The sequence below is a fragment of the Lethenteron reissneri genome, chromosome 1 (assembly GCF_015708825.2).
Source record: "Lethenteron reissneri isolate LAM-NWPU_2019-01 chromosome 1, ASM1570882v1, whole genome shotgun sequence".
NCBI lineage: Eukaryota > Metazoa > Chordata > Hyperoartia > Petromyzontiformes > Petromyzontidae > Lethenteron > Lethenteron reissneri.
In genome coordinates, this window is record NC_083779.1 from 4263100 (window position 1) to 4290848 (window position 27749).

The 27749-nt window shown below is 51.3% G+C and overlaps 2 protein-coding genes across 4 annotated transcripts in view; one reads left to right on the plus strand and one right to left on the minus strand.

Annotated features, from left to right (window-relative positions):
• The window catches only part of LOC133345534 (small conductance calcium-activated potassium channel protein 2-like), a 47347-nt gene extending 19828 nt beyond the window's left edge, over positions 1-27519 (plus strand). Inside the window, exons 4-10 of one of the 3 annotated variants that reach the window (XM_061556506.1) lie at positions 1556-1974; positions 14052-14193; positions 16295-16408; positions 17128-17255; positions 19712-19781; positions 20803-21139; positions 23806-27519. In XM_061556506.1, coding sequence (XP_061412490.1) covers positions 1556-1974; positions 14052-14193; positions 16295-16408; positions 17128-17255; positions 19712-19781; positions 20803-21139; positions 23806-23870 — 1275 coding nt within the window. In that variant the 3' untranslated portion in view covers positions 23871-27519. The remainder of the gene's footprint in view (positions 1-1555; positions 1975-14051; positions 14194-16294; positions 16409-17127; positions 17256-19711; positions 19782-20802; positions 21140-23805) is intronic. The other 2 variants (XM_061556423.1, XM_061556588.1) reach the window with 2 other exon arrangements.
• SNRPA1 (small nuclear ribonucleoprotein polypeptide A') overlaps positions 1-27749 on the minus strand; it is an 840838-nt gene that overhangs the window by 252898 nt on the left and 560191 nt on the right. The window lies entirely within an intron of this gene.

A 27749-nucleotide genomic window follows, 5' to 3' on the forward strand; every position in this document is an offset into this window, starting at 1 on the left:
ATGGATCGGCGCGTTGCCGTTTCGTCTCATTATTGTCCGCGAGTGCCTTTTCACCGGCGTGACGGCCGCGTGGGGCCTTTGACGAGGTCCGGGGTGGACGCGCGCGCGTCCACCAACTTGCTCAACTGCCCGCTCGGCCGCTCGGCCGCCGACTCGCTTGTTCACTCGTCCTGCCACCCGCTTGCGCGCCTACCCGCCCATCCACCTACGCTTAAATTCAACCGCTCGCTCGCTCATCCACATACTCGCTCTCACAACCCACCCACTCGCTCATCCACACACTCGCTCTCACAACCCACCCACTCGCTCATCCACACACTCGCTCTCCCAACGCACCCACTCGCTCATCCACACACTCGCTCTCTCAACCCACCCACTTGCACATCCACACACTCGCTCTCCCAACGCACCCACTTGCACATCCACACACTCGCTCTCACAACGCACCCACTTGCACATCCACACACTCGCTCTCCCAACGCTCCCACTCGCTCATCCACACACTTGCTCTCCTAACGCACCCACTCACTCATCCACACACTCGCTCTCACAACCCACTCGCTCATCCACACACTCGCTCTCCTAACGCACCCACTCACTCATCCACACACTCGCTCTCACAACCCACTCGCTCATCCACACACTCGCTCTCCTAACGCACACACTCACTCATCCACACACTCGCTCTCCCAACGCACTCGCTCATCCACACACTCGCTCTCCTAACGCACCCACTCACTTATCTACACACTCGCTCTCCCAACCCAACCACTCGCTCATCCACACACTCGCTCTCACAACCCACTCGCTCATCCACACACTCGCTCATCCACACACTCGCTCTCCCAACGCACCCACTCACTCACTCATCCACACACTCGCTCTCACAACACACTCGCTCATCCACACACTCGCTCTCGCAACGCACCCACTCACTCATCCACACACTCGCTCTCCAAACCACACACGGCATGGCACACGAGGGGGTGGGTGGCCAGCACCACGCCCGACTGCCTTTGTCTCCCTAGTGGCGATGTTTGCACACCGCACCGGGTACTCATTTGAGGCTGAGTCGACCTAGGGGAAGCCCAGGACCGGTTCAGATAATCGTCGCTGGTGTTGGCTGTGAGCGGAAATTGAACTCGGGTCGCCGGGTTCGTAGCGCATCGTTACACTCACTACTGTTGGCCAAACATCCCAATGTAGCAGGACCCCCCCATGAAAGAGAGTGCTTGGACGCGATGTGGCTTTCCTGGGTTCGGAAAGAAAATAAAAAATCATCAGGGGCTGTTATGTGGCCCAGCCGTAGCGCGTTCCTACTAAAGTTTTTTAAAATTATTATTTTGGGTTAGAGCGGGCAAATATAAATGTGTCGTCAAACCCGCCACCACCCGATACGGCCACTTAGCAAGGCTTGTGACGTAAAACGAAAGTTTTAGCTCTTGCCCTCCCGCGACTGTCTGTCACAGGCCACACAGTGCGGATTTTGGTTTTCGTTCTGCTCAACCGCCCGCTAACTCGTCCACCCCCCCCACCCCACCCCCCCTCGGCTCAGCTGTTCATGGTGGACAACGGCGCGGACGACTGGCGCATCGCCATGAGCTCCGAGCGCATCTTCTTCATCGCCCTCGAGCTCTGCGTGTCGGCCATCCACCCGGTGCCGGGGCGCTACACGTTCGTGTGGACGGCGCGACTCGCCTTCTCCTACGCGCAGTCGGTCACCACGGCCGACGTCGACATCGTCCTCTCCATCCCCATGTTCCTGCGCCTGTACCTGATCGCGCGCGTCATGCTGCTGCACAGCAAGCTGTTCACGGACGCGTCGTCGCGAAGCATCGGCGCCCTCAACAAGATCAACTTCAACACGCGCTTCGTCATGAAGACGCTCATGACCATCTGCCCCGGCACCGTGCTGCTCGTCTTCAGCATCTCGCTGTGGATCATCGCCGCGTGGACGGTGCGCGCGTGCGAGAGGTGAGGCTGTGGTCCCGGGGGGGTGAGGGGGGGTGAGGGAGGGGTAAGGCCTGGGGGGTGAGGTGTGAGGGGTGAGGTCCATGGTGAGTGAGGGGTGAGGCCGTGGTCCCGGGGGGTGAGGGGGGGGGGTGAGGGGTGAGGCCGTGGTCCCGGGGGGGTGAGGGGTGAGGGGGGGGGTGAGTGAGGGGTGAGGCCGGGGGGGTGAGGGATGAGGTCCAGGGTGAGTGAGGGGTGAGGCCGTGGTCCAGGGTGAGGGGGGGAGTGTATAGTGTAGTGTATAGTGTAGTGTATAGTGTAGTGTATAGTGTAGTGTATAGTGTAGTGTATAGTGTAGTGTAACACGGTGTGGTTGTGGTTTTGGCCCACTTCGTGGGGAGCGGTGGCGTCGCGGTTAGCGCTCACGGCCAACACGGGTGAAGATTATCCGAAAGATTGTTGTGCCTTTCCCCTAGGTCGACTCAGCCTCAAATGAGTACCTGCTGCGGTGTGTAAAACATCGCCACTGGGGAGACAAAGGCGGCCGGGAGTTGGGCTGGCCACCCACCCCCTCGTGTGCCGTGCCGGCCTTCATAGGTGTTCGCTAGCAGCACTTGACCCAACAGTCTGTTAAGGCTATACGTGGATCTTTGTCTTTGTTTTGGTACATTTCGATTTAAAGCTTTCGTGACTGCAGGGATTCATCTTCTTGGTTCTTTCGGTAAAGTCACGTAGAAAGGAAATAATAAAATAATAAAAATCAAACATGATAAAATAATTCTCACGACGTTTCGGCCACAACGCAAGCAGCCGTCCTCAGATGAAGAACAGCGACGCTGTCTTTCCGAAAGCCCTGTTCTTCACCTGAGGACGGCTGCTTGCGTTGTGGCCGAAACGTCGTGAGAATTTTATTATGTTTTATTTTTATTTTTTTATTATTTCCCTTCTACGTGACTTTACCGAAAGAACCAAGAAGATGTTTTGGTACACTTTGAGAAAGTGTCCCCCCCCCCCCCCGCCTTGGGCTTTTCACTGATTTAAAACAACAAACAACAACAACAACCAACAACAACAATTATAGTTTTAACTTATAACGCTGCCCCCGCCGGAGCGTCCGCTCCCTCGAAGAGAAAAAGACTCGAGAGGCTTGAGGAGGAAACGCGGACGAAGCGGGAAGTCAGCCACGCCGTGAGTCGGGAACAAATGTCTCCCTCCGAGCTCTGCGGTTCTCTGTTTATATAAAAATATATATTTAAAAAAAATTACGTGAAAAAAATATTTTATCGGGTAATGCCCCCCAACTGCGCTGTGTAGCTCTTTTTCAGAAGCGACCTGGCTTATCATGAATGATAGCTCAACAAAGTGGCTTTTCATCGTCGCGTGGAAATTTATATCAGCAGCCAAACACTTTCCACGCGGTGATGTTGATTCTAAATGTGGTGGGGAAACACCGGAGGATCCGGTAAAAAAATCCACGCGACCACGGGGGGAGAGAGAGAGAGAGACACTGCGAAATCCAAATATACAGCAGCAGGCGTCAGGGTCGGGATCGGGATCGAACCCACGACCTCCTGCATACCAGGCGAGGTAGTTAACAACTCGCCACTGTGGCGGCCAACGTTAAGGCGTGAGCGGCCAATGAACCCTTCGAGACATCTGCAAGTCGCGGGGTGAGGGTGTCCCGTTCTCACCGCTGAATCTCGGAACGTGCTCAAGTGGCTCGGCGTTTATTTTTATTCTTCTTGGTTCTTTCGGTAAAGTCACGTAGAATAGAAATAATAAAATAAAAAAAATAAAACATAACTATTTTTATTATTGTATTATTTCCCTTCTACGTGACTTTACCGAAAGAGCCAAGAAGATGAATCCCTGCAGTCACGAAAGCTTTAAATCGAAATTTATTTTTATTGTTTTAGAGAGTCGCAGCAGCGCCGTCGTTTTCACGGACATCGTTACTCACGGCGGAGAACCGTGGCAGCACGACCGTCGCACCCTCCGACAGCCGGCACCAAAAACTGTGCCACAAGCCCCTCCCCGCACGGCCTCGTGGGAGCCTGGGCACGTCTTTCGACGTGAAGACGCGCCCATCGAGATACTTAATTTTACACGTACGTCATCGGAACAGGGAAGTAGTTCACGAGAGGAGTTTCTACACGTGGGAGGAAACCCCGTGCGCGCGCAAGGGGGAAACGCTCTATCCCGTAGAGGTGTGCCAAGGTGGGGTTCCACGTTTCTCTTGCTGTGCCGCCTTCTCCCCGGCGAGCCGGGGGTCACGGCTTCTCACCGACGCCGCACTCACGGCAGAGGTCGCAAACGCGTTTTGATTCCTTACCCGTACCCGTACCCGGCCGCACCAGGGTCGCAAATGGGTACCCGTTCCCTACCCGTACCCTACCCGAAATGAGTGACAAACGGTTACTCACCAATGACTCACGGCCTATCCGTACCCGTACCCGGCCGCACCAGGGTCGCAAACGGCTACCCGTACCCGGGTATCGGGTAGGGTACGGGTATCGGGTACCCGGTTGCGACCTCTGACTCACGGGGAGGGAGTCTCGCGACAATCTGCGTGGTGGTCCACCAACCCTGGCCGCCGCCTCTCCGCAGCGCTGGGCTGACGAGGCATCCGTTGCCACCGCTGCACGGTTGGTGCATTTCGAGAACATTCCAGTGGTGGCTACCACGTGATTTTTTTTCTGGGGTACACTTTGAGGCGAATGCTCCGGCGGGCTTGTCCCCGAGTAATTGAGGTAAAATTTCGATTTAAAGCTTCTTTCGTGACTGCAGGGATTCATCTTCTTGGTTCTTTCGGTAAAGTCGCCACGTAGAAGGGAAGTAATAAAATAATAAAAATAAAACATAATAAAATAATTCGGCCACAACGCAAGCAGACGTCCTCAGGTATGTTTTATTTTTATTATTTTATTACTTCCCTTCTACGTGACTTTACCGAAAGAACCAAGAAGATAATTGAGGTTGTTTTTTGGGGGGCGTTGTGAATAATCGCTCTCGTCCTGTCCCACATGAAGGTTTTTGTCTTCGGAGTTCACTCTAGAAAATGTTCCAACGAGGCATTCCCTGCGTATCGCGTTGTGTTGTTTTTTTTGGGGGGGAAGGGGGGGTACGTATTGCGAACGTGCCAGCAGAGGGGGGGGGGGGTCTCCCTGAGCGATGGGTGGGGGGGGGGGGTTTGGGGTACACTTTGAGAACGAACGGGCGTCCGCGTGTCCCGCTCACGTTCCACTGAAACTCAATCTCACCGTCTCTGCCGCTCATTCTCATTCTGAGTCTGCGGGGAGGAGAAGGGGGGGAGGGGGGAGAGAAGGGGGGGGGGAGATGGGGGGAGGGGGGGAAGGGGGGGAGGAGAAGGGGGGAGGAGAAGGGGGGGGAGTGAGAGGGAAGAGGAGGAGAAGGGGGGGGAGAATGGGGGGGGAGAAGGGGGAGGTGTCGCTGACGTCTGAGGTTCAGGGATATTCATAGCGGGCGCTCATTTACAGACCTCCAACAATGATGACGGTGATGATGATGATGGCAGCGATGACGGTGATGGTGATGATGGTGGTAACAATATGAGAAATAATAATTGTGGTGGTGGTTGGTGGTGGTGTTTGTGGTGGTGGTGGTGATGATGGTGGTGGTGGCTGCAATGCGGTAATAGAAACAATTTATAACGTTTAGTTTTAGGGGCCGTCCTTAAATGACGTCACGCACCTGGGGGGAGGGGCGGGCAGACATTTGTGACGCCGTGTGACGAGGGGGAGGGGGTCAAAAATCGTCCAAAATCGCGTGACGTTATTTATGGACGGCCCCTTATTAATGGGATCGTCGTTCGTGCAAATTGCGTCTCGCAGCCGCTGAGTCGGAGCCACGGACACGAGGCTGGAAGGCTCTCTCTACATCTTCTTGGTTCTTTCGGTAAAGTCACGTAGAAGGGAAATAATAAAATAATAAAAATAAAACATAATAAAATAAAATAATTTTTACGACGCTTCGGCTACAACGCAAGCAGCCGTTTTCAGGTGAAGAATGAGACACTGCCAAGCTAGGAGCTTATATATAAGCTGGGTTGGAGGTGGAAGAAGAGCGCCTTAACAAAAAGAATGTGCATATCAAGAGGAATTTAGCATATTCATGGCAAATGCGTAGGAGGTGGGCGGGGGGTTTCAAAGTCATATTATGCCCGTGCATTATGCAGGAAACGTCGTGAGAATGATTTTATTTTATTATGTTTTATTTTTATTATTGTCTTACTTCCCTTCTACGTGACTTTACCGAAGGAACCAAGAAGATGAATCCCTGCAGTCACGAAAGCTTTAAATCGAAGTTCTCTACATATGAAGATGTTTCAGCTACTTAATGAGTTTTCAGACGTGGGGGGGGGGGGGGGGGAAAACGGAGCACTCGGATTAAGCCCGCGCATGCCAAGGGACAGACACTCTAACCCACACGGAAGGAACAGATGGATATTGTCCACAATACAGGGTTTTTTGGGGGGTTCAGATCGTGTAAGGATATCAATGTGTCGTCGTTAAACCCGCCCACCACCCGACACAGCCAACTAGTGAGGGTTGTCATGTAAACAGAACGTGCCAATTCGTCACTAGTACAGCACTCGTGTGTAGTGTAGTGTATAGTGTAGTGTGTAGTGTAGTGTGTAGTGTATAGTGTAGTGTGTAGTGTAGTGTATAGTAGTGTATAGTGTAGTGTATAGTGTATTGTATAGTGTAGTGTGTAGTGTAGCGTATAGTAGTGTATAGTGTAGTGTGTAGTGTAGTGTATAGTGTAGTGTATAGTATAGTGTATAGTGTATTGTATAGTAGTGTAGTGTATAGTGTAGTGTGTAGTGTAGTGTATAGTAGTGTATAGTAGTGTATAGTGTAGTGTATAGTGTATTGTATAGTAGTGTAGTGTATAGTGTAGTGTGTAGTGTAGTGTATAGTGTAGTGTATAGTGTAGTGTGTAGTGTATAGTGTAGTGTATAGTAGTGTATAGTGTAGTGTATAGTAGTGTATAGTAATATATAGTGTATAGTGTAGTGTATAGTAGTGTATAGTGTAGTGTATAGTGTAGTGTATAGTGTAGTGTATGGTAGTGTATAGTGTAGTGGTATAGTAGTGTATAGTGTAGTGTATAGTAGTGTAGTGGTATAGTAGTGTATAGTGTAGTGGTATAGTAGTGTATAGTAGTGTAGTGGTATAGTAGTGTGTAGTGTATAGTGTAGTGTATAGTGTAGTGTATAGTAGTGTATAGTGTAGTGTATAGTGTAGTGTATAGTAGTGTATAGTGTAGTGTATAGTGTAGTGTATAGTGTAGTGTACTAGTACAGCACACCGGCGTGTGTTGGAGAGCCAAGCCGCAACATTTACAATCTGAGTACGACGTTAGCGATTCCTCGTATTATCTGGCCGTATAGCAAATGAAAAAACACAATAACTTTCCTGTGCAAGTTAAAAAATGTGTGTTTTCACATGTTTAGTTTTTTTATATTTAGGGCACCTTTATAACGAGCATATGCTACGGACCCCGCACTAGCTTACTCCGGCTCTGCCTGCCACTCGTGTACACAAACACAGCTGCATTTGGCGCACGATTCAAGCGCGTGAACACAAACAAACACACACATCTCTCTCTCTCTCTGCCTGTGCGTGATTTGGGGTTTGCCCGCAATATGTTCTATGGCGTGCTCATGGGGAGCGGTGGTGCAGCGGTTAGCGCTACGCTGCGCTACGAACCCGGCGATCTGAGTTCGATTCACGCTCACGGCCAACACCGGCGACTATTATCTGCACCGGTCGTGGGCCTCCCCTAGGTCGACTCGGCCTCAAATGAGTACCTGGCGCTGTGTGTAGTAAACATGGCCACTGGGGAGACAAAGGCGGTAGGGCGTGGTAGGCTGGCCACCCACCCCCTCGTGTGCCGTGCCGGCCTTCATAGGTGCTCGCTAACAGCACTTGCCCCTACAGTCTGTTAAGGCTACACGGGGGGTCTTTGTCTTTATCTTTGGTGCTGGCCACCCACCCCTTCGTGTCCTGAGCCAGCCTTCATAGGTGCTCGCTAACAGCACTTGTCCCTACATTTTGTTAAGGCTACACGGGGGATCTTTGTCTTTATCTTTGGTGCTGGCCACCCACCCCCTCGTGTGCCTTGCCAGCCTTCATAGGTGCTCGCTAACAGCACTTGCCCCTACAGTCTGTTAAGGCTACACGGGGGGTCTTTGTCTTTATCTTTGGTGCTGGCCACCCACCCCTTCGTGTCCTGAGCCAGCCTTCATAGGTGCTCGCTAACAGCACTTGTCCCTACATTTTGTTAAGGCTACACGGGGGATCTTTGTCTTTATCTTTGGTGCTGGCCACCCACCCCCTCGTGTCCTGTGCCAGCCTTCATATGTGCTCGCTAACAGCACTTGCCCCTCCACTCTGTTAAGGCTACACGGGGGATCTTTGCCTTTATCTTTGGTGCTGGCCACCCATCCCCTTCGTGTCCTGTACCGGCCTTCATATGTGCTCGCTAACAGCACTTGCCCCTCCACTCTGTTAAGGCTACACGGGGGATCTTTGCCTTTATCTTTGGTGCTGGCCACCCATCCCCTTCGTGTCCTGTGCCAACCTTCACAGGTGCTTGCCAACAAGCCCTTGCCCCCAACAGTATGGTAAGGCGACACGGGGGGGGGGGGGGCTTTGTCTTTGTGTACGCGTGCGGGGAGCGGTGGCGCAGCGGTTAGCGCGCGGCGCTCCAAACCATTATCAGCACCGGTCCTGGGCCTCACCTAGGTCGGCTCGGCTTTAAATGAGCACCTGGTGCGCTGTGTATAAACACCACACTTGATACAGTGAATCTAGCTGTGACGGTCCCACCTGATGACGGAGACTTGTGTTGCCTCCGAAACGTCGTGATTTATTATTTTATTTCTATTATTACTTTTAGTAATTTTTAATTTTATTTTTTTACGTGACTTTACCGAAAAAAACCTAAGAGTATGTGTGTGTACGTGTTTGCGTGTGTGCACCTGTGCGTGTTTGTGTGTACGTGTGTGTACGTGTCTGTGTGTACGTGTTTGTGTGTACGTGTGTGTACGTGTGTGATTGTGTGTGTACGTGTTTGTGTGTGTGTACGTGTGTGTGTACGTGTGTGTATTTGTGTGTACGTGTGTGTGTTTGCGTGTACATGTGTGTGTACGTGTGTGTGTGTGTGTACGTGTTTGTGTACCTGTGTGTGTGTACGTGTTGGTTGTGTACTCGTGCGTGTGTGTGTGTGTACGCGTGTGTGTGTACGCATGTGTGTGTGCGTGTGTGTGTTGGTTGTGTACGCGTGTGTGTGTGCGTGTGTGTGTTGGTTGTGTATGCGTGTGTGTGTGCGTGTGTGTGTTGGTTGTGTACGCGTGTGTGTGTTGGTTGTGTATGCGCGTGTGTGTGTACATGTGTGTACGCGTGTGTGTGTGTACCTGTGCGTGTGTACGTGTTGGTTGTGTACGGGTGTGTGTGTACGTGTTGGTTGTGTACGCGTGTGTGTGTGTACAAGTCACGAGGGGGGTGGGGCGGAAACCTCTGACCCCAAGCGCTCCTCTCGGCTATTAATAGGCGCTCGCAAAGCAGCTGTCATGCCAACTTCGAGTTCCTGGGACAACCCCTCATCCCTGCAGCTATTCATAGGGGACGTCATCCCCGCTTCTCTTTCTGGCCCGTGACGAAGACGACGCCACCCAGCAGGGAAATGGATGATGGGTGGAGGTTTTTGTTTATCTAAATGATATTGGTTCGCGAAAGTCTACAGTGTCTGGCCGGCTTCATTTGTAGCGGTTGTTACGAATCTGGAAGTAGCGAAAACACATTCCTGCGGAGGGAGCTGGTAGGAACGTTGGGTTGCTCGGTCAATGGCCAGGGTCAACGGCGGCGTGGTGTATTCCGCAAATATGCCCGACTGTGAGGGCGGGCACAAGCCGGCGTGAGTAGGTTAAACGTTGAGTTTTATAAGGGCACCACGGGGTGACCAGCCCCTCCCCACCCAGCCCCTCCCCACCCAGCCCCCTTCACACAACAGGGGCTTGCGCACAAACACGTCCACGTACACGTACACCTCGTGTTCTCTTTTAGCCCCCCCCCTCCCAATACGTTCCATTCATTGGCTACCACATTCTCCTCCCCCTTAACTTGTATTTAAGAATTTGCATCTTACTCTTAGTTCTTTCGGTAAAGTCACGTAGGTAAAAAATGAAATTAAAATTATAAAAATAAAATCACGACGTTTCGGAGGCAACACAAGTTTCCATCATCAGGTGGGACTGTCACAGCCAGATTTGCTGCATCTACCTACGTGACTTTACTTGATGCAGCAAATCTGGCTGTGACGGTCCCACCTGATGACGGAGACTTGTGTTGCCTCCGAAACGTCGTGATTTTATTTTTTATTAATTTTAATTTCATTTTTTACCTACGTGACTTTACCGAAAAAACTAAGAGCATGAATCCTTGCAGTCACGAAAGCTTCAAATCTAGAACTTCACACAACTGTCTTATGGCCAGTAAGACTTAAACCTATTCTTATACTGGACCCGTAGTTTCACTTCCTCGTAGTTTCTTGTAACCGAATCGGTGTCCCCGCCCGCCGGGGCGATGGAATCGGCCGTCACGAGCTCGTTTAAGGGGGGGCCGTCACGAGCTCGTTTAAGGGGGGCCCGTCATCCAGCAGTGGATCGACCGCGGCCCAGCGGTGACGCGCGCACACGCGCGCCGCTCGTGGCGGTTCGTGGCGGTTCGAGCTCGGCGGCCGCCCTGGTTAATACCGCGGTGGGAATTGTACGAATGGATGTTGAACTTCTTTCGCACCGTGCTATAATGGTGCTGATTGTGACGGTGGCTGATGATGGTGAAGATGGCTGATGATGGTGACGGTGACGATGGCTGCTGATGGTGATGATGACGATGGCTGATGATGAAGATGGCTAATGATTTTTTTTCAACCTATGTGACTTTACCGAAAGACCCAAAGAGTATAGTATGGCTAATGATGGTTACGGTGAAGACGGCTGATGAACGATGATGATGGCTGCTGCTGATGGTTACGGTGAAGATTGCTGCTGATGGTGATGATGACGATGGCTGATGGTGAAGATGGCTAATGATTTTTTTTCTACCTACGTGACTTTACCGAAAGACCCAAAGAGTATAGTATGGCTAATGATGGTTACGGTGAAGACGGCTGATGAACAATGAAGATGGCTGATGATGGTTACGGTGACGATGGCTACTGATGGTGATGATGACGATGGCTGATGGTGAAGATGGCTAATGATTTATTTTCTACCTACGTGACTTTACCGAAAGACCCAAAGAGTATAGTATGGCTAATGATGGTTACGGTGAAGACGGCTGATGAACAATGAAGATGGCTGATGATGGTTACGGTGACGATGGCTACTGATGGTGATGATGACGATGGCTGATGGTGAAGATGGCTAATGATTTATTTTCTACCTACGTGACTTTACCGAAAGACCCAAAGAGTATAGTATGGCTAATGATGGTTACGGTGAAGACGGCTGATGAACGATGATGATGGCTGATGATGATGATGGTACCGGCGAGACCACATTGACGTCGCTCAATGTTTAAACACGGCTTGCAGCCCTCCACGCGCGAGCCAGGTTAACGATTCAATTGATTTTGAAGCCCACTCAAAATTCCGATATTAAATCACCTTTGATGTTTGGAGGAGGAGGCGGTGGGGGAGGGGATTTAAGTGAGAGCCACGCAAAGGATTTAACCGCGGTGGAGGCTGTGGCCAGGGTTCGCCTAAAAATAGATGGAGATTGTGTCGTTAATTCCAGGCACTCTCTCTATCCACTGCTGGATGAAGGCCTCCAAGCGCCGCGTCGATCATGGGAGGTCGTGTGACCGTACTTCACCACGCTGGCCGTTGTGGTTGCTTTAAGGGTAGAGGGGAGCGCGGGATCAGCTGTGACTCTGTGTGCCCCCGCACCTCCGATGGGCACGGTTCGCTGTGTACGGTGCGAAAGAAGTTCAACATACATCGACTCAGATAGACCCGTAGACTCACGCAGAGACCCGTAGACTCTCACAGAGACCCATAGACTCACAGAGAGACCCATAGACTCACAGAGTTACCCATAGACTCACACAGAGACCCATAGACTTACACAGAGACCCATAGACTCGCACAGAGACCCATAGACTCGCACAGAGACCCATAGACTCACACAGAGACCCATAGACTCACACAGATATCGATAGACTCACGCAGAGTCCCATAGACTCGCACAGAGACCCATAGACTCGCACAGAGTCCCATAAACTCGCACAGAGACCCATAGACTCACATAGATATCCATAGACTCACATAGAGACCCATAGACTCACACAGAGACCCATAGACTCACACAGAGACCCATAGACCCATTTCTTTAGAATTGCTATTTGTGTTTAGTTTGTTGTCTTTCCCCCGCACCTCCGATCAGCACGGTTGGCCATGTACGTGCATGCACAGACTGCACGATGATACAGGTTTTTGTGGGGTTAGATCGCGTAAATATAAATGTGTCGGTAAACTTGCCACCACCCGACACAGCCACTTAGTAAGGTTTTTTCATTTAAACGAAACGTGTCAATTTGTTGCGAGTACAGCACTAATCGGTGTGCTGGAGAGAAAATCCACAACGTTGATGATGCTGATGTTGATGCTGGCGATGTTAGTGATGATGATGACGATGACATTGATGATGCTGATGTTGATGCTGGCGATGTTAGTGATGATGATGACGATGACATTGATGTTGCTGATGTTGATGCTGGCGATGTTAGTGATGACGATGACGATGATATTGATGATGCTGATGTTGATGCTGGCGATGTTAGTGATGATGACGATGACGATGACATTGATGATGCTGATGTTGATGCTGGGGATGTTAGTGACGATGACTATGACGATGACATTGATGATGCCGATGTTGATGCTGGCGATGTTAGTGATGATGACGATAACGATGACATTGATGATGCTGATGTTAATGCTGGCGATGTTAGTGATGGTGATGATGATGACGATGACATTGATGATGCCGATGTTGATGCTGGCGATGTTAGTGATGATGATGATGATGATGACGATGACATTGATGATGCTGATGTTGATGCTGGCGATGTTAGTGATGATGACGATGACATTGATGATGCTGATGTTGATGCTGGCGATGTTAGTGATGATGATGATGATGATGACGATGACATTGATGATGCTGATGTTGATGCTGGCGATGTTAGTGATGATGATGACGATGACATTGATGATGCTGATGTTGATGCTGGCGATATTAGTGATGATGACGATGACGATGACATTGATGATGCTGATGTTGATGCTGGCGATGTTAGTGATGATGATGATGACATTGATGATGCTGATGTTGATGCTGGCGATGTTAGTGATGATGACGATGACATTGATGATGCTGATGTTGATGCTGGCGATGTTAGTGATGATGACGATTACGATGACATTGATGATGCTGATGTTGATGCTGGCGATGTTAGTGATGATGATGATGACGATGACATTGATGATGCTGATGTTGATGCTGGCGATGTTAGTGATGATGATGATGACGATGACATTGATGATGCTGATGTTGATGCTGGCGATGTTAGTGATGGTGATGATGATGACGATGATATTGATGATGCTGATGTTGATGCTGACGATGTTAGTGATGGTGATGATGATGACGATGACATTGATGATGCTGATGTTGATGCTGGCGATGTTAGTGATGGTGATGATGATGACATTGATGTTGCTGATGTTGATGCTGGCGATGTTAGTGATGATGACGATGGCGATGACATTGATGATGCTGATGTTGATGCTGGCGATGTTATAGATGATGACGATGGTGATGATATTGATGATGCTGATGTTGATGCTGGCGATGTTAGTGATGATGATGATGACGATGACATTAATGATGCTGATGTTGATGCTGGCGATGTTAGTTATGATGATGATGACGATGACATTGATGATGCCGATGTTGATGCTGGCCATGTTAGTGATGATGATGATGACGATGTCGATGATGCCGCCCCCAGGTACCACGACCCGCAGGACGTAACGAGCAACTTCCTGGGCGCCATGTGGCTCATCTCCATCACTTTCCTCTCCATCGGCTACGGGGACATGGTGCCACACACCTACTGTGGCCGCGGGGTGTGTCTGCTTACTGGCATCATGGTGAGCAGTCTCTCGCGTGCTTGCTCACCCACAAGCCCGCCCGCCCAACTGCTCACCCACCCGCCCGTTCATCCACCCATCCACTCACCCACCCGCTCACCCACCCACCCGCTTGGCCACCCACCCACCCGTTCACCCAGCCACCCGTTCACCTACCCACCCGCTCACCCACCCACCCGCTTGGCCACCCACCCACCTGCTCGCCCTCCCGCCCGCTCGCTCACCCACCCACCCACTCGCCCTCCCGCCCGCCCAACCGCTCACCCACCCACCCACCTGCCCGCCCCTCCCGCCCGCCCAACCGCTCATCCACCCACCCACCCGCCCGCCCAACCGCTCACCCACCCACCGATGCACTCGCTCAACCATTCACTTGCCTACCCACTTGCTCACTCGCATGATCACTTGCACACTCACCGACTCAACCGCTTACCCGCCCATTCACCCGTCCACTCGCTCTTCTAGTCACTCAATCACTCACTCACCCACTTGTGCCCTCGCTCACCCCACACTTGCTCACTCACCGACTTACCCTCCCACTACATCGCTCGCTCACTAACTCACTCACTGACTCGCGTATCCAATTGCTCACTCACCCACCCACCCACTCGCCTCACCTCACCTATTCACTCACTCACTATCCTCACTCACCCACCCACACACTCAACTCATGATAATCGCCATTTCGACACTGATGATGATGTTGATGATGCTGGTAGTGATGATGATGGTGTTTATGATGGTTATGATGACACTGATTATAACGCAGATGATGATGCTGATGATGTTGGTGGTGATAATGATGATGAAACTGATATTGGTGATGACAGAGATGACCACTGTTGATATGAAACTGTTGATGATGATCTTCTTGGTTCTTTCGGTAAAGTCACGTAGAAGGGAAATAATAAAATAATAAAAATAAAACATAATAAAATAATTCTCACGACGTTTCGGCCACAACGCAAGCAGCCGTCCTCAGGTGAAGAACAGGTCTGTCGGAAAGACGCTGCCTTTCCGACAGACGCTGCCTTTCCGACAGACGCTGTCTTTCTGACAGACCTGTTCTTCACCTGAGGACGGCTGTTTGCGTTGTGGCCGAAACGTCGTGAGAATTATTTTATTATGTTTTATTTTTATTATTTTATTATTTCCCTTCTATGTGACTTTATCGAAAGAACCAAGAAGATGAATCCCTGCAGTCATGAAAGCTTTAAATCGAAATTTGTTGATGATGATGATGTTATATTTTTGCATCACAGCATCAGTCATGCAAACTGCATCTCACACCGCTGCGCAATCCGCGACACACGGGAGGTGCGATTTTTGTCAGTCGATTGACGAGCGTTTATACACATCGGAGGAAACGGGAAGACCCGAAGAACACCTATGCGTGCAAGGGGGCAACGCTCGATCCCATGCACGAGGGGCAGATGCTATTGCTCGACACGTTGCTGTACTGCTTTATCCCGGCGATCCAGGGGTGATCTACCAACCCTCGCTTGCTGCCTCCACAGCGCTGGGTTACAGCAGCCACGGGCGCGGCCTTTTCCGCCCAGCTGAGGGTGATGATGATGATGACGCTGATGATGATGTTGATTTTGATGATGATGATTTCACCAATCCAAATGACAATGGGTACGACGCCGGTGATGACGGTGACGTGGGTGATGGTGGTGCCGATGACGCCGATGATGACGGTGACGTGGGTGGTGGTGGCGGCGGTGATGACGATGACGACGGCGGTGGTGACGATGACGGCGGTGATGACGGTGACGTGGGTGGTGGTGGTGATGATGGTGGTGCCGATGACGCCGGTGATGACGGTCACGCGCGTGGTGGTGGTGGCGGCGGTGATGACGATGACGACGGCGGTGATGACGACAACGCCGGTAAAGACGGTGACGTGGGTGGTGGTGGTGATGATGGTGGTGCCGACGACGCTGATGATGGCGGTGACGTGCGTGGTGGCGGCGATGGCGATGACGGCGACGATCACGGTGACGTGGGTGGTGGTGGTGGCGGCGGCGGTGACGATGACGACGGCGGTGATGACGCCGGCGCCGGTGATGACGGTGACGTGGTGGTGGTGGTGATGGAGCAGGGCGCTGGCTGCACGGCGCTCGTCGTGGCCGTAGTGGCCCGCAAGCTGGAGCTCACCAAGGCGGAGAAGCACGTGCACAACTTCATGATGGACACGCAGCTCACCAAGCGGGTGAGCTCACCACCACCACCACCACCACTCACCACGCTCACCACCACCACCACCACGCTCACCACCACTCACCACGCTCACCACCACCACCACCACGCTCACCACCACTCACCACGCTCACCACCACCACCACCACGCTCACCACCACTCAACACGCTCACCACAACCTCACCACGCTCACCACCACTCAACACGCTCACCACCACTCACCACGCTCACCACAACCTCACCGCCACGCTCACCACAACCTCATTCGCCAAGGCGGAGAAGCACGTGCACAACTTCATGATGGACACGCAGCTCACCAAGCGGGTGAGCTCACCACCACCACTCACCACCACTCGCCACAACCTCAGCACCACTCACCACAACCTCAGCACCACCACCACCTCACTCATCACCACAGCCTCACCACAATCTCACCGCACTCACCAGGCGGGTGAGACCACCATAACCACACTTGCCACAACCTCGCCATGCGCATTGCGGGTTTTGCCGCGGCCTCACGGCGGCCTCACAGCGGCCTCACTGAGGCCTCACCGAGGCCTCACCACGGCACCGCGGCCTCACCACGGCACCGAGGCCTCACCACGGCACCGCGGCCTCACCACGGCACAGCGGCCTCACCACGGCACCGAGGCCTCACCACGGCACCGAGGCCTCACCACGGCACCGCGGCCTCACCGTGCCGATGAACCCCCGTGCGTGCGGTGACGCAGGTGAAGAACGCGGCGGCGAACGTGCTGCGCGAGACGTGGCTCATCTACAAGCACACGAAGCTCGTGAAGAAGATCGACCACTCGCGCGTGCGCAAGCACCAGCGCAAGTTCCTGCAGGCGATCCACCAGTACGTGGGGGGGCGGGGGGGGGGGGTACATGGGTAGGTGTGAGGACAGCAATGATGATGATGATGTTTGTGAGTGCTAGGGCTGATGCTATGGTTTGAACTGATCCTAAGACTAATGTTCGGGCTACTGCTAGGGGCTATGACTAATGCTCAGGCTAGGACTAATGCTCAGACTAGGGCTAGGACTAATGCTCAGGCTCGGGCTACTGCTAGGGGCTAGGAGTAATGCTCAGGCTAGGGCTAGGACTAATGATCAGGCTAGGGCTACTGCTAGGGGCTAGGAGTAATGCCCAGACTAGGGCTAGGACTAATGCTCAGGCTAGGGCTAGGAGTAATGCTCAGACTAGGGCTAGGACTAATGCTCAGGCTAGGGCTACTGCTAGGGGCTAGGAGTAATGCTCAGGCTAGGGCTACTGCTAGGGGCTAGGCCTAATGCTCAGGCTCGGGCTAGGAGTAATGCTCAGACTAGGGCTAGGACTAATGCTCAGGCTAGGGCTACTGCTAGGGGCTAGGAGTAATGCTCAGGCTAGGGCTACTGCTAGGGGCTAGGCCTAATGCTCAGGCTCGGGCTAGGAGTAATGCTCAGACTAGGGCTAGGACTAATGATCAGGCTAGGGCTACTGCTAGGGGCTAGGAGTAATGCTCAGACTAGGACTAATGCTCAGGCTAGGGCTAGGAGTAATGCTCAGACTAGGGCTAGGACTAATGATCAGGCTAGGGCTACTGCTAGGGGATAGGAGTAATGCTCAGACTAGGACTAATGATCAGGCTAGGGCTAGGAGTAATGCTCAGACTAGGGCTAGGACTAATGATCAGGCTAGGGCTACTGCTAGGGGCTAGGAGTAATGCTCAGACTAGGACTAATGATCAGGCTAGGGCTACTGCTAGGGGCTAGGAGTAATGCTCAGACTAGGACTAATGATCAGGCTAGGGCTACTGCTAGGGGCTAGGAGTAATGCTCAGACTAGGACTAATGATCAGGCTAGGGCTAGGAGTAATGCTCAGACTAGGGCTAGGACTAATGATCAGGCTAGGGCTACTGCTAGGGGCTAGGAGTAATGCTCAGACTAGGACTAATGATCAGGCTAGGGCTAGGAGTAATTCTCAGACTAGGGCTAGGACTAATGATCAGGCTAGGGCTACTGCTAGGGGCTAGGAGTAATGCTCAGACTAGGGCTAGGACTAATGATCAGGCTAGGGCTAGGAGTAATGATCAGACTAGGGCTACTGCTAGGGGCTAGGAGTAATGATCAGACTAGGGCTACTGCTAGGGGCTAGGCCTAATGCTCAGGCTCGGGCTAGGACTAATGCTCAGGCTAGGGCTACTGCTAGGGGCTAGGACTAATGCTCAGGCTAGGGCTACTGCTAGGGGCTAGGACTAATGCTCAGACTAGGGCTAGGAGTAATGCTCAGACTAGGGGCTAGAAGTAATGATCAGACTAGGGCTACTGCTAGGGGCTAGGCCTAATGCTCAGGCTCGGGCTAGGCTAGTCCCAGTGTTGAGTAACTCACCAGGGCGGTGTAAGTGAGGCACTGTGAGGTGTTGCTGGTAGTGGTGAGTGAGTGGTGAGTCTGGTGAGTGGTGAGTGAGTGAGTGTATAAGTGAGTGGTGAGTGAGTGGTGAGTGAGTGAGTGGTGAGTCTGGTGAGTGGTGAGTGAGTGGTGAGTCTGGTGAGTGGTGAGTGAGTGAGTGTATAAGTGAGTGGTGAGTGAGTGAGTGGTGACTGAGTGAGTTGTGAGTGAGTGGTGAGTCTGGTGAGTGGTGAGTGAGTGTATAAGTGAGTGGTGAGTGAGTGGTGAGTGAGTGAGTGGTGAGTCTGGTGAGTGGTGAGTGAGTGGTGAGTCTGGTGAGTAGTGAGTGAGTGTATAAGTGAGTGGTGAGTGAGTGAGTGAGTGGTGAGCCAGTGAGTGTGTGAGTGGTGACTGAGTGAGTTGTGAGTGAGTGGTGAGTCTGGTGAGTGGTGAGTGAGTGAGTGTATAAGTGAGTGGTGAGTGAGTGAGTGGTGAGCCAGTGAGTGTGTGAGTGGTGACTGAGTGAGTGGTGAGTGAGTGGTTAGTCTGGTGAGTGGTGAGTGAGCGGTGAGTGTGTGGTGAGTGAGTGGTGAGTGTGTGGTGAGTGAGTGGTGAGTGAGTGGTTAGTCTGGTGTGTGGTGAGTGAGTGAGTGGTGAGCGTGTAGTGGTGAGTCTGGTGAGTGGTGAGTGAGTAGTGAGTGCGTGATAGTGAGTGGTGAGTCTGGTGAGTGGTGAGTGAGTGGTGAGTGTGTGAGTTGTGAGTGTGTGGTGAGTGAGTGAGTGGTGAGTGAGTCTGGTGAGTGGTGAGTGTGTGGTGAGTGAGTGAGTGGTGAGTGAGCGGTGAAGGCTGGTGAGTGAGTGAGTGGTGAGTGTGTGGTGAGTGAGTGGCGAGTGAGTGGTGAGCGTGTGAGTGAGTGGTGAGTGTGTGTCTGTGTGGGTCTCAGGCTGCGCAGTGTCAAGATGGAGCAGAGGAAGCTGAACGACCAGGCCAACACTCTCATCGACCTGGCCAAGGTGAGCCCGGACACCGCAGCGCCACCTCTCCCGCGGCTCCGTGTCCCCGTGTGTCCCCGCGTAGACACACAACGTGTTGTCTCTGCGTAGACACGCAACGTGATGTACGACACGGTGTCTCTGTGGTGTCTCTGTGTAGACACAGAACGTGATGTACGACACGGTGTCTCCACGTTGTCTCTGCGTAGACACAGAACGTGATGTATGACACGGTGTCTCTGTGTTGTCCCCGCGTAGACACACAATGTGATGTACAACATGGTGTCTCCACGTTGACCCCACATAGACACACAATGTGATGTACGGCACGCTGTCTCCGTGTTGTCTCCACGTAGACACAGAACGTGATGTATGACACGGTGTCTCCACGTTGTCTCTGCGTAGACGCAGAACGTGATGTATGACACGGTGTCTCCGCATTGTCTCTGTGTAGACGCAGAATATGATGTACGACACGGTGTCTCCACGTTGTACCCACGTAGACACACAACGTGATGTACGACACGGTGTCTCCGCATTGTCTTTGTGTAGACGCAGAATATGATGTACGACACGTTGTCTCCACGTTGTCCCCACGTAGACGCAGAACGTGATGTACGACACGTTGTCTCCACGTTGTCCCCACGTAGACGCAGAACGTGATGTACGACACGTTGTCTCCACGTTGTCCCCACGTAGACGCAGAACGTGATGTACGACACGGTGTCTCCACGTTGTCCCCGCGTAGACACACAATGTGATGTACGACACGGTGTCTCCGCATTGTCTCTGTGTAGACACGCAACGTGATGTACGACACGCTGTCTCTGTGGTGTCCCCGCGTAGACGCACAATGTGATGTACGACACGGTGTCTCCACGTTGTCTTTGTGTAGACGCAGAACGTGATGTACAACACGGTGTCCCCGTGTTGTCCCCACATAGACACATAACGTAATGTACGTCACGCCGTCTCTGTATTGTCCCCGCGTAGACGCAGAACGTGATGTACGACACGCTGTCTCTGTATTGTCCCTGCGTAGACGCAGAACGTGATGTACGACATGGTGTCGGAGCTGCACGAACGCAGCGAGGACACGGAGAAGCGCGTGGCGGCTCTCGAGGGCAAGGTGGACGCGCTGGCCGAGAGTGTCCACGCGCTTCCCGCGCTGCTCGCCCGGCTCCTGGCCACGCAATATCCCCTCCACGTCCCCACCGCCCCCACCGCCCTCACCGCCCCCGCGGCGGTCCCCGCCGGAGGGGCCTCCCCGGCCGTGCCCCCCGTCGCTCCGATCGTCAAACGGCAGCAGCAGCAGCAGCCGACTCCGCCGCGGATCGTGAGCGGCAGCAGCGGTAGCGGCAGCAGCAGCAGCGGCAGCGGTGAGTGACGCCGGGCAACGTGAAGTGGAGACGCCCCGATGGGGGTTGTCAAAACTTCGCTCTGTTCAAGAGAGTTCCTCGTGTAGCGGTCGGTACGCTGGTATTGGTCAGCATGCAAGTAGCGGGTCAGCGGAATTTGTACATGGAAGATTTTGAAACAAAAGCAATAGCTGGAAGCACACTAAAAGCCTCCGCTTGGTGGCTTGGGCCGCACGGCAAAGATACACTTAACGAATTTCTAAATCATCAAAAAAATCATGGATATTCTGTTCGGACGTGGTTGAAATGGTAAAATAACACAAAGCTCTTCTTCTTGGTTTTTTCGGTAAAGTCACGTAGAAGGGAAATAATAAAAGAATAAAAATTAAACATAATAAAATAATTTTCACGACGTTTCGGAAGACAGAGAAGAATAGGTCTGTCGGGAAGACAGCGTCTGTCTTCCCGACAGACCTGTTCTTCACCTGAGGACGGCTGCTTGCGTTGTGGCCGAAACGTCGTGAGAATTATTTTATTATGTTTTATTTTTATTATTTTATTATGTCCCTTCTACGTGACTTTACCGAAAGAACCAAGAAGATGAATCCCTGCAGTCACGAAAGCTTTAAATCGAAAAATAACACAAAGCGCTAACCGAAAGAAAACGCACAGAAATCCGCTCTCATCAAGACACTCGTACATCGAGCTAATAAAATATCAGATGGTGATAGTCTGAGAAGTGAAATTAAACATGTTAAAGAAGCACAGTTACAATGGTGCACAAATCAACAGGGCATTGAATGCCAAAACCAAATCAAATAACACGAGCATTGAAACTGACAAAGTCGTTAAAACTATTGAAACACTGTACATTGCGGACGTAACTGATAAACTAGCCAGATGTTTGGATTTGGCACGATACATAAAATACAGAAATTAATATCTGGTACAAAAGATGTATTACCGAAGCTATCAACAGAAGGTGTGTACCGGATTAATTGCACTTGTGGCAAATGTTATGTTGGGCAAACAAGACGAATGATCAGCACGAGACTAAAAGAACACCAAATAAATATTAAATACTCCCAAATACAACAGTCAGCAGTAGCAGAAGACGCATGCCAACAAGGACACTCAATTAATATTGATAATGTCAAAGCTCTGTGCAAAACTAGTTACAATTGGCCAAGACTAATTAGAGAATCGAAATTGAGAGAAATTAAAATAATTGTAACTGTTCGGATAGCTACAGAGTTGGTGCTGCTTGGAAGCGAATCATCAAATAATACCTTGTTTAGATGCATGCCTATACAGGTCGCAATACTTCAATAAGGATTACCGTTGATAATTGTTTTTTTACCCTTCTATCTGGCAACAAAACTGACACCTTTTTTACAAGGAGTCATGTTTGCATAGACCACAATACCTGCAGTAGGAATGCAAACAAAAAACATAACTCTGATAATGTATGCATTGTCCTTGAAATTGATTGGTCCACACTCGAGACAGCTTTCTTTAGAGCCTAGTCTCACATGGGTTGGACCAGATGACGCCTTTTGGCCTTTTGGCATCATCTGGTCCAACCCATGTGAGACTAGGCTCTAAGGAAAGCTGTCTCGGGTGTGGACCAATCAACTTCAAGGACAGTGCATACATTATCAGAGTTATGTTTTTTGTTTGAATTATGACTGCAGGTATTGTGGTCTATGCAAACATGACTTTTTGTAAAAAAGGTGTCAGTTTTGTTACCAGATAGAAGGGTAAAAAACCAATTATCATATTTTTACTGGCAAATGAGGTTCCAATGGTGTAAAGGATTATCGTTGGTACGGCTATTTTAGTACACACAACCGTCAAGAAGTACAAGAACAATAGGCTTGCATAATGCACATGGTTTATGCAATGGATACCCATAGTGGATACCCATAGTCATTTATAGGCATTCATTAATCCCCCCCCAAGTGATGTCATCGTATCTACCCCTCTATTTAAGGAACGAAACAGGACGATTTCTCCACAAATCTGGCTGTCGCCTGATGAAGCTGGTTGTAATTACTGACGAAACGTCGTGTTTATCATAATTAATGCTCCGCATATGTACCCAGAAAAGCCTCACTGAGTCTCAAAAGACTTTGCTTGACGATAATGGATCCTGCAAAGTTTTTGAGAGTAAAGGCATACATTTTGAGGAATATGCGGTGTAACTTTACCGCCACACCAGCACAGCTTTGGGATGCGTCTTACTTTCTGGAACTTCTCATGAATACGATCCAACTGCAGGATTTTGATGGAAACAGTGTCTATTTGAAATGGTCGCGTTATAAGCGTGGTTGTATTATTATAAAATGACTGGCAAAATGTGGCACTCAAGATTGTAAATGTTGTGGCTTGGCTCTCCAACACACCGGTGTGCTGTACTAGTGACGAATTGGCACGTTCTGTCTACGTGACAACCCTTACTAGGTGGCTGTGTCGGGTGGTGGCGGGTTTAATGACATATTGATATATTTACGCGATCTAACCCAAAAAACCTCTATTCTGGGTATTAGTCTGCCAGCAGGGGGCGATGATTGCTGCCCTCTGTGTAATCCAAATTGAGTGATTTATTAATATTTGTCATTCATTGTTGTGAAGATGATGCTGACGATGTTCCACATTTCTAACGATCCCACGGCTTTGACGACCAGACAGACTTACAGACGTACAGACGTACATACCCCGGGACAGACTTACAAACGGACGGGCAGAGTGACTGACTGACCAAGACGTCGACAGACACGCACAGACTTACAGAAACAGAGAGACGTATTAACACTCGGCCGTACTGAATTGACTGACACACTGGCAGACGTAGACACACAGTTATGGAGAGGCACACAGATAGGTAGACAGACACAGTTTCGAACAGAGAAAAATACATACTGTATATAGACAATCAGATGGCAGATGTACTCACAGACATACAGACAGATACACAGACCTAAAGACAGATTTCCAGACTGACGCGTTGACGATAAAACACGCACAGGAACGTACAGAAACTCAGACAGACACACAGACGAACTGAATTGGACACACGCACACAGACTTGCAGATGGACAGGGAGACAGACAAACACACGGACTTAGAGACCCACAAAGAGACGGACTGACTTGCACACACACAGGGACTTACAGATGGACAGACAGACAGACGGAGGAGCCCTTGTGTGGGCCTGCGTGTGTGCAGGTGACGAAATCAACTCCGGGCACGGTGGCGTCACCAGAGCTGGCGGTGTCAGCACCGGCGGCCACATTGATGTCAGCGCTGTCGGCCATCTTAGCTCTGGCCGCCATCTTGGTGCCGGCGGCCATTTTGGCGGCGCTCAGGGGGACGGCGGCCAGGTCGGTGGAGGCGCCTGCGCCCGCGGCCATCTTGTTGCCGGTGGCCATCTTGGCACCCGCGGCCATCTTAGTGGTGGCGCTGGTGGCCATCTTGGTACCGGTGGCCATCTTGATGGCAGTGGCGGCGGCCATCTTGGCGGTGGTGGCGGCGGCCTGGCGACACCCTCGCACTCCATGTTGCCCCCACTGTACGAGAGCATCTCGTGAGAAACAGCGACGCTCTCCACATTTCCTGCATCGTCTCCCGCATCATCATCATCTCCCGGCAACAGTCACAACGACCCAGCGCGACCAGGTGGAGCAGAGGCGAGCGACTCCCTCCACCGCACAAGCAAGGAGGCCACGGGTTCGACTGCGTTATGTGGTCGGCTTGACGGATCGCGCGAGATGGAATGGCGTTAAAGCTCAACTCGGTATCATCATCATCATCGTTGTTATTACCACTGTTCTGATCGTTGTTATTTGAGAACTATATTTTTCCCGACATGGAAAAGACGTTGAGGAAATTGCGTCAAACTAAATGTCGTTAACAAGCAGCAAAGAGGAGCAGGACTGTAATGGAGCCAAAATGAAGACTACAAAGTCTCGTTTTTTGTGGACCAGAACACACCGCTGAGTTCCTCCATTTGTGCAACATTCGCAGAGCCTTAAATGATCTGTCGTGTGCGCAGACGCACGCACGCGCGCGCGGATACACGCACAAACACGAACATACAGCCTGTGTAGGCTGTCGGGGCAAGTACAGACACACGGAGACACACATAGGTACACGCACGCATGGGCACGTAATGTTGGTGATGTCGCCACAGCGCTTGGTGCTTTGGCTGTCCAGTGTGGGCAGCATGACCCAGCCAACACAGCCTTGCTTGCCAGAGGAGCTCACTGATGGAATGTCCAGATCTTTCAAGGATCTGTGAGCTCACACAATCCAGCCTGGTTGAACCCAGGATGGATCATAGGCAGGCCAGTCGGCACATTTAAAGCATGCTCCAGGTTCAGCGGCAGAGTCTCCAATGCCTCCAATGCCTTCTCAATTACCAGATCATCAACATTAGAGAGCCATCCCGTGACCGCTCCAGGGCATTGATCAGTCTCCCATTGTGTTTGTACCAGATGGAAATTTCTCTGTTACAGTTTGGAATGGTTCTAAAACTACGTGGTAAAAAATACGTTAAATAATGTAGGGGACAGAGGGCATCCCTGTCGTACCCCAAGGTGAACAGGATATGGCCCTGATTCTTGGCCAAGCAGCTTTACCAACATGAAGATACTTATGATTGTGAGCAGAGGGTCATGAAGCCCGAAAGTACGAAAAATAATCCAGAGCCCTGGCCTCGTGATGGTATCATTGGCCTTGACCAGGTCAATAAACCAGAGATGTAGGTCCTGTTGAATTTCTATACACATCTGCCTGTAGCAGATGGACATGAGACAGACCCAGGTGTTACGGGTTGACTGAGATGACTGGCAGGTAGACCACCAGTGCCCCCGATTGTGCCAACTGTGTGCTGGCAACAGACATATCTACGAACACGTACACCTACCTAACGTGAACTCGTACATATAGCAACACACACTAATGTCACTTACGTAATACGGAAACGCACGACTTCATATGCTTATGCACGTGCACGCGCACACAGACAAACACAACACGACACATAGACGCACATGGAGACACGTGTTCAGTACTTTGCTGTATTGATTTCGTTTTGAGTAGTGTACTGTTTTGTGATCCCAGTGTAAATGTAACGGCCATGACGAGATACACCCAAGGCCTTTCGTTACTTGAATTGAAAGTAACGCCGCGTTGAATCAATTCCATCACTTTTCTAAAAAAATGCACCCAAATATAATTATGCGCGCGCAATCAAAATGTCCGTCCAGTCTCACAGCCGCGCCGATGGCAGCGTTGCCCATGGTGGTGGTGGCGGCGGCCATATTGGTGGCGGTGGCCATGTTGGCGTCGGTGGCCATGTTGGTGGTATTGAGCACAATACTAGCCGTGTTCGTGGCCGCATCGGTGGTGGCGGCGGCGGCCATATTGGTGCCTGTTGCTACGTTGTTGGCCATATTAGTGGTCATCTTGGTGGTGGTGGCCATAGTCGTACCAGTTGGTGGCGGTCATGTTAATGGCGGTATTTGTGGCCATGGTGGTGGCGGTGGCCCTATTGGTGGCGATATTCTTGGCCATATCGGTGGTTATAGCAGGTGCCTAGGTCGGTGGTCAGGGCAGTGCCAAACTTGGATGATTTACAGACACTTAGGATTCATTAGAAAAGCCAAAAACTCAAGGGGGGGGGGGGAGGTGCAGTGCGAATATACCATGCTGACCCTGGAGGCAGTGGTGGAACATCCACATTCACATGGCAGGGGGACAGTTCATCTCCAATTTTATCCGCTGCCGACTTGCCACAAAGCGGCACTGAAAGAATAAGAATCGTGCAGAACTCGCCCGAGCCAAAATTAAATCAACCTCTTTCCAGATGTCACGCCTTTATCAACGTGTATTCGTGTGTCCCGCAAGCGATCAGGGTTAAAGTTCGACTCCCGGTATCAAACGGGTGCGTCCAGCTTCGGCGCAGAGCCACGCGTCGCTCAAGCCGACGTTTGTTCCGAGTGCATTCCCAAGTGCGAAGTTCGATATTTTTTTAATTTTTGTTTTATTTTTTTCTCCCAAAAAAAGCAGCACTCAAGCGGCACCTCCCAAATGGGGGGGCGCCACGCACATCCGCCGAACAACACGAGCGCGCGTGGCGCCCATCAGCGCGTGCGCGCGCGTGCGCGCGCAAGCGCGACGTGGGTGTCACGTGCGCGCGCGACGCGGGTGGCACGCGCGCGACACAGGTGGCACGTGCACACGCGGGTGGCACACGCGGGTGGCACACGCGCGCGCGGCTTGCAACCCGCGTGGTGATTGTTTTTTGTCCGGGGACGTGGCGTCTCCGGTTTGAGTGGCAGCTGTTGTTTTATATATATATAAATAAATAAAAATACTGCAGCCTTATTGTACACTAAACACCCACGATACTTCATACAAGAAATGTCATAAATTATTACAATTGTTATTAATTATATAATGAATAAATCAATACTTTTCTGAAGAAAAAAAAAACACTCGGCTGGTTTTTTTTTGGTTGCTGCTCAAATTGTTATTCCACTCGTGTTTGTCCGTTGTGTCATTCCATTCGCGAAGCCAGTACTGTACTCCTACACCATTCAGCTACACAGGGAAACCCTCGCTGAGC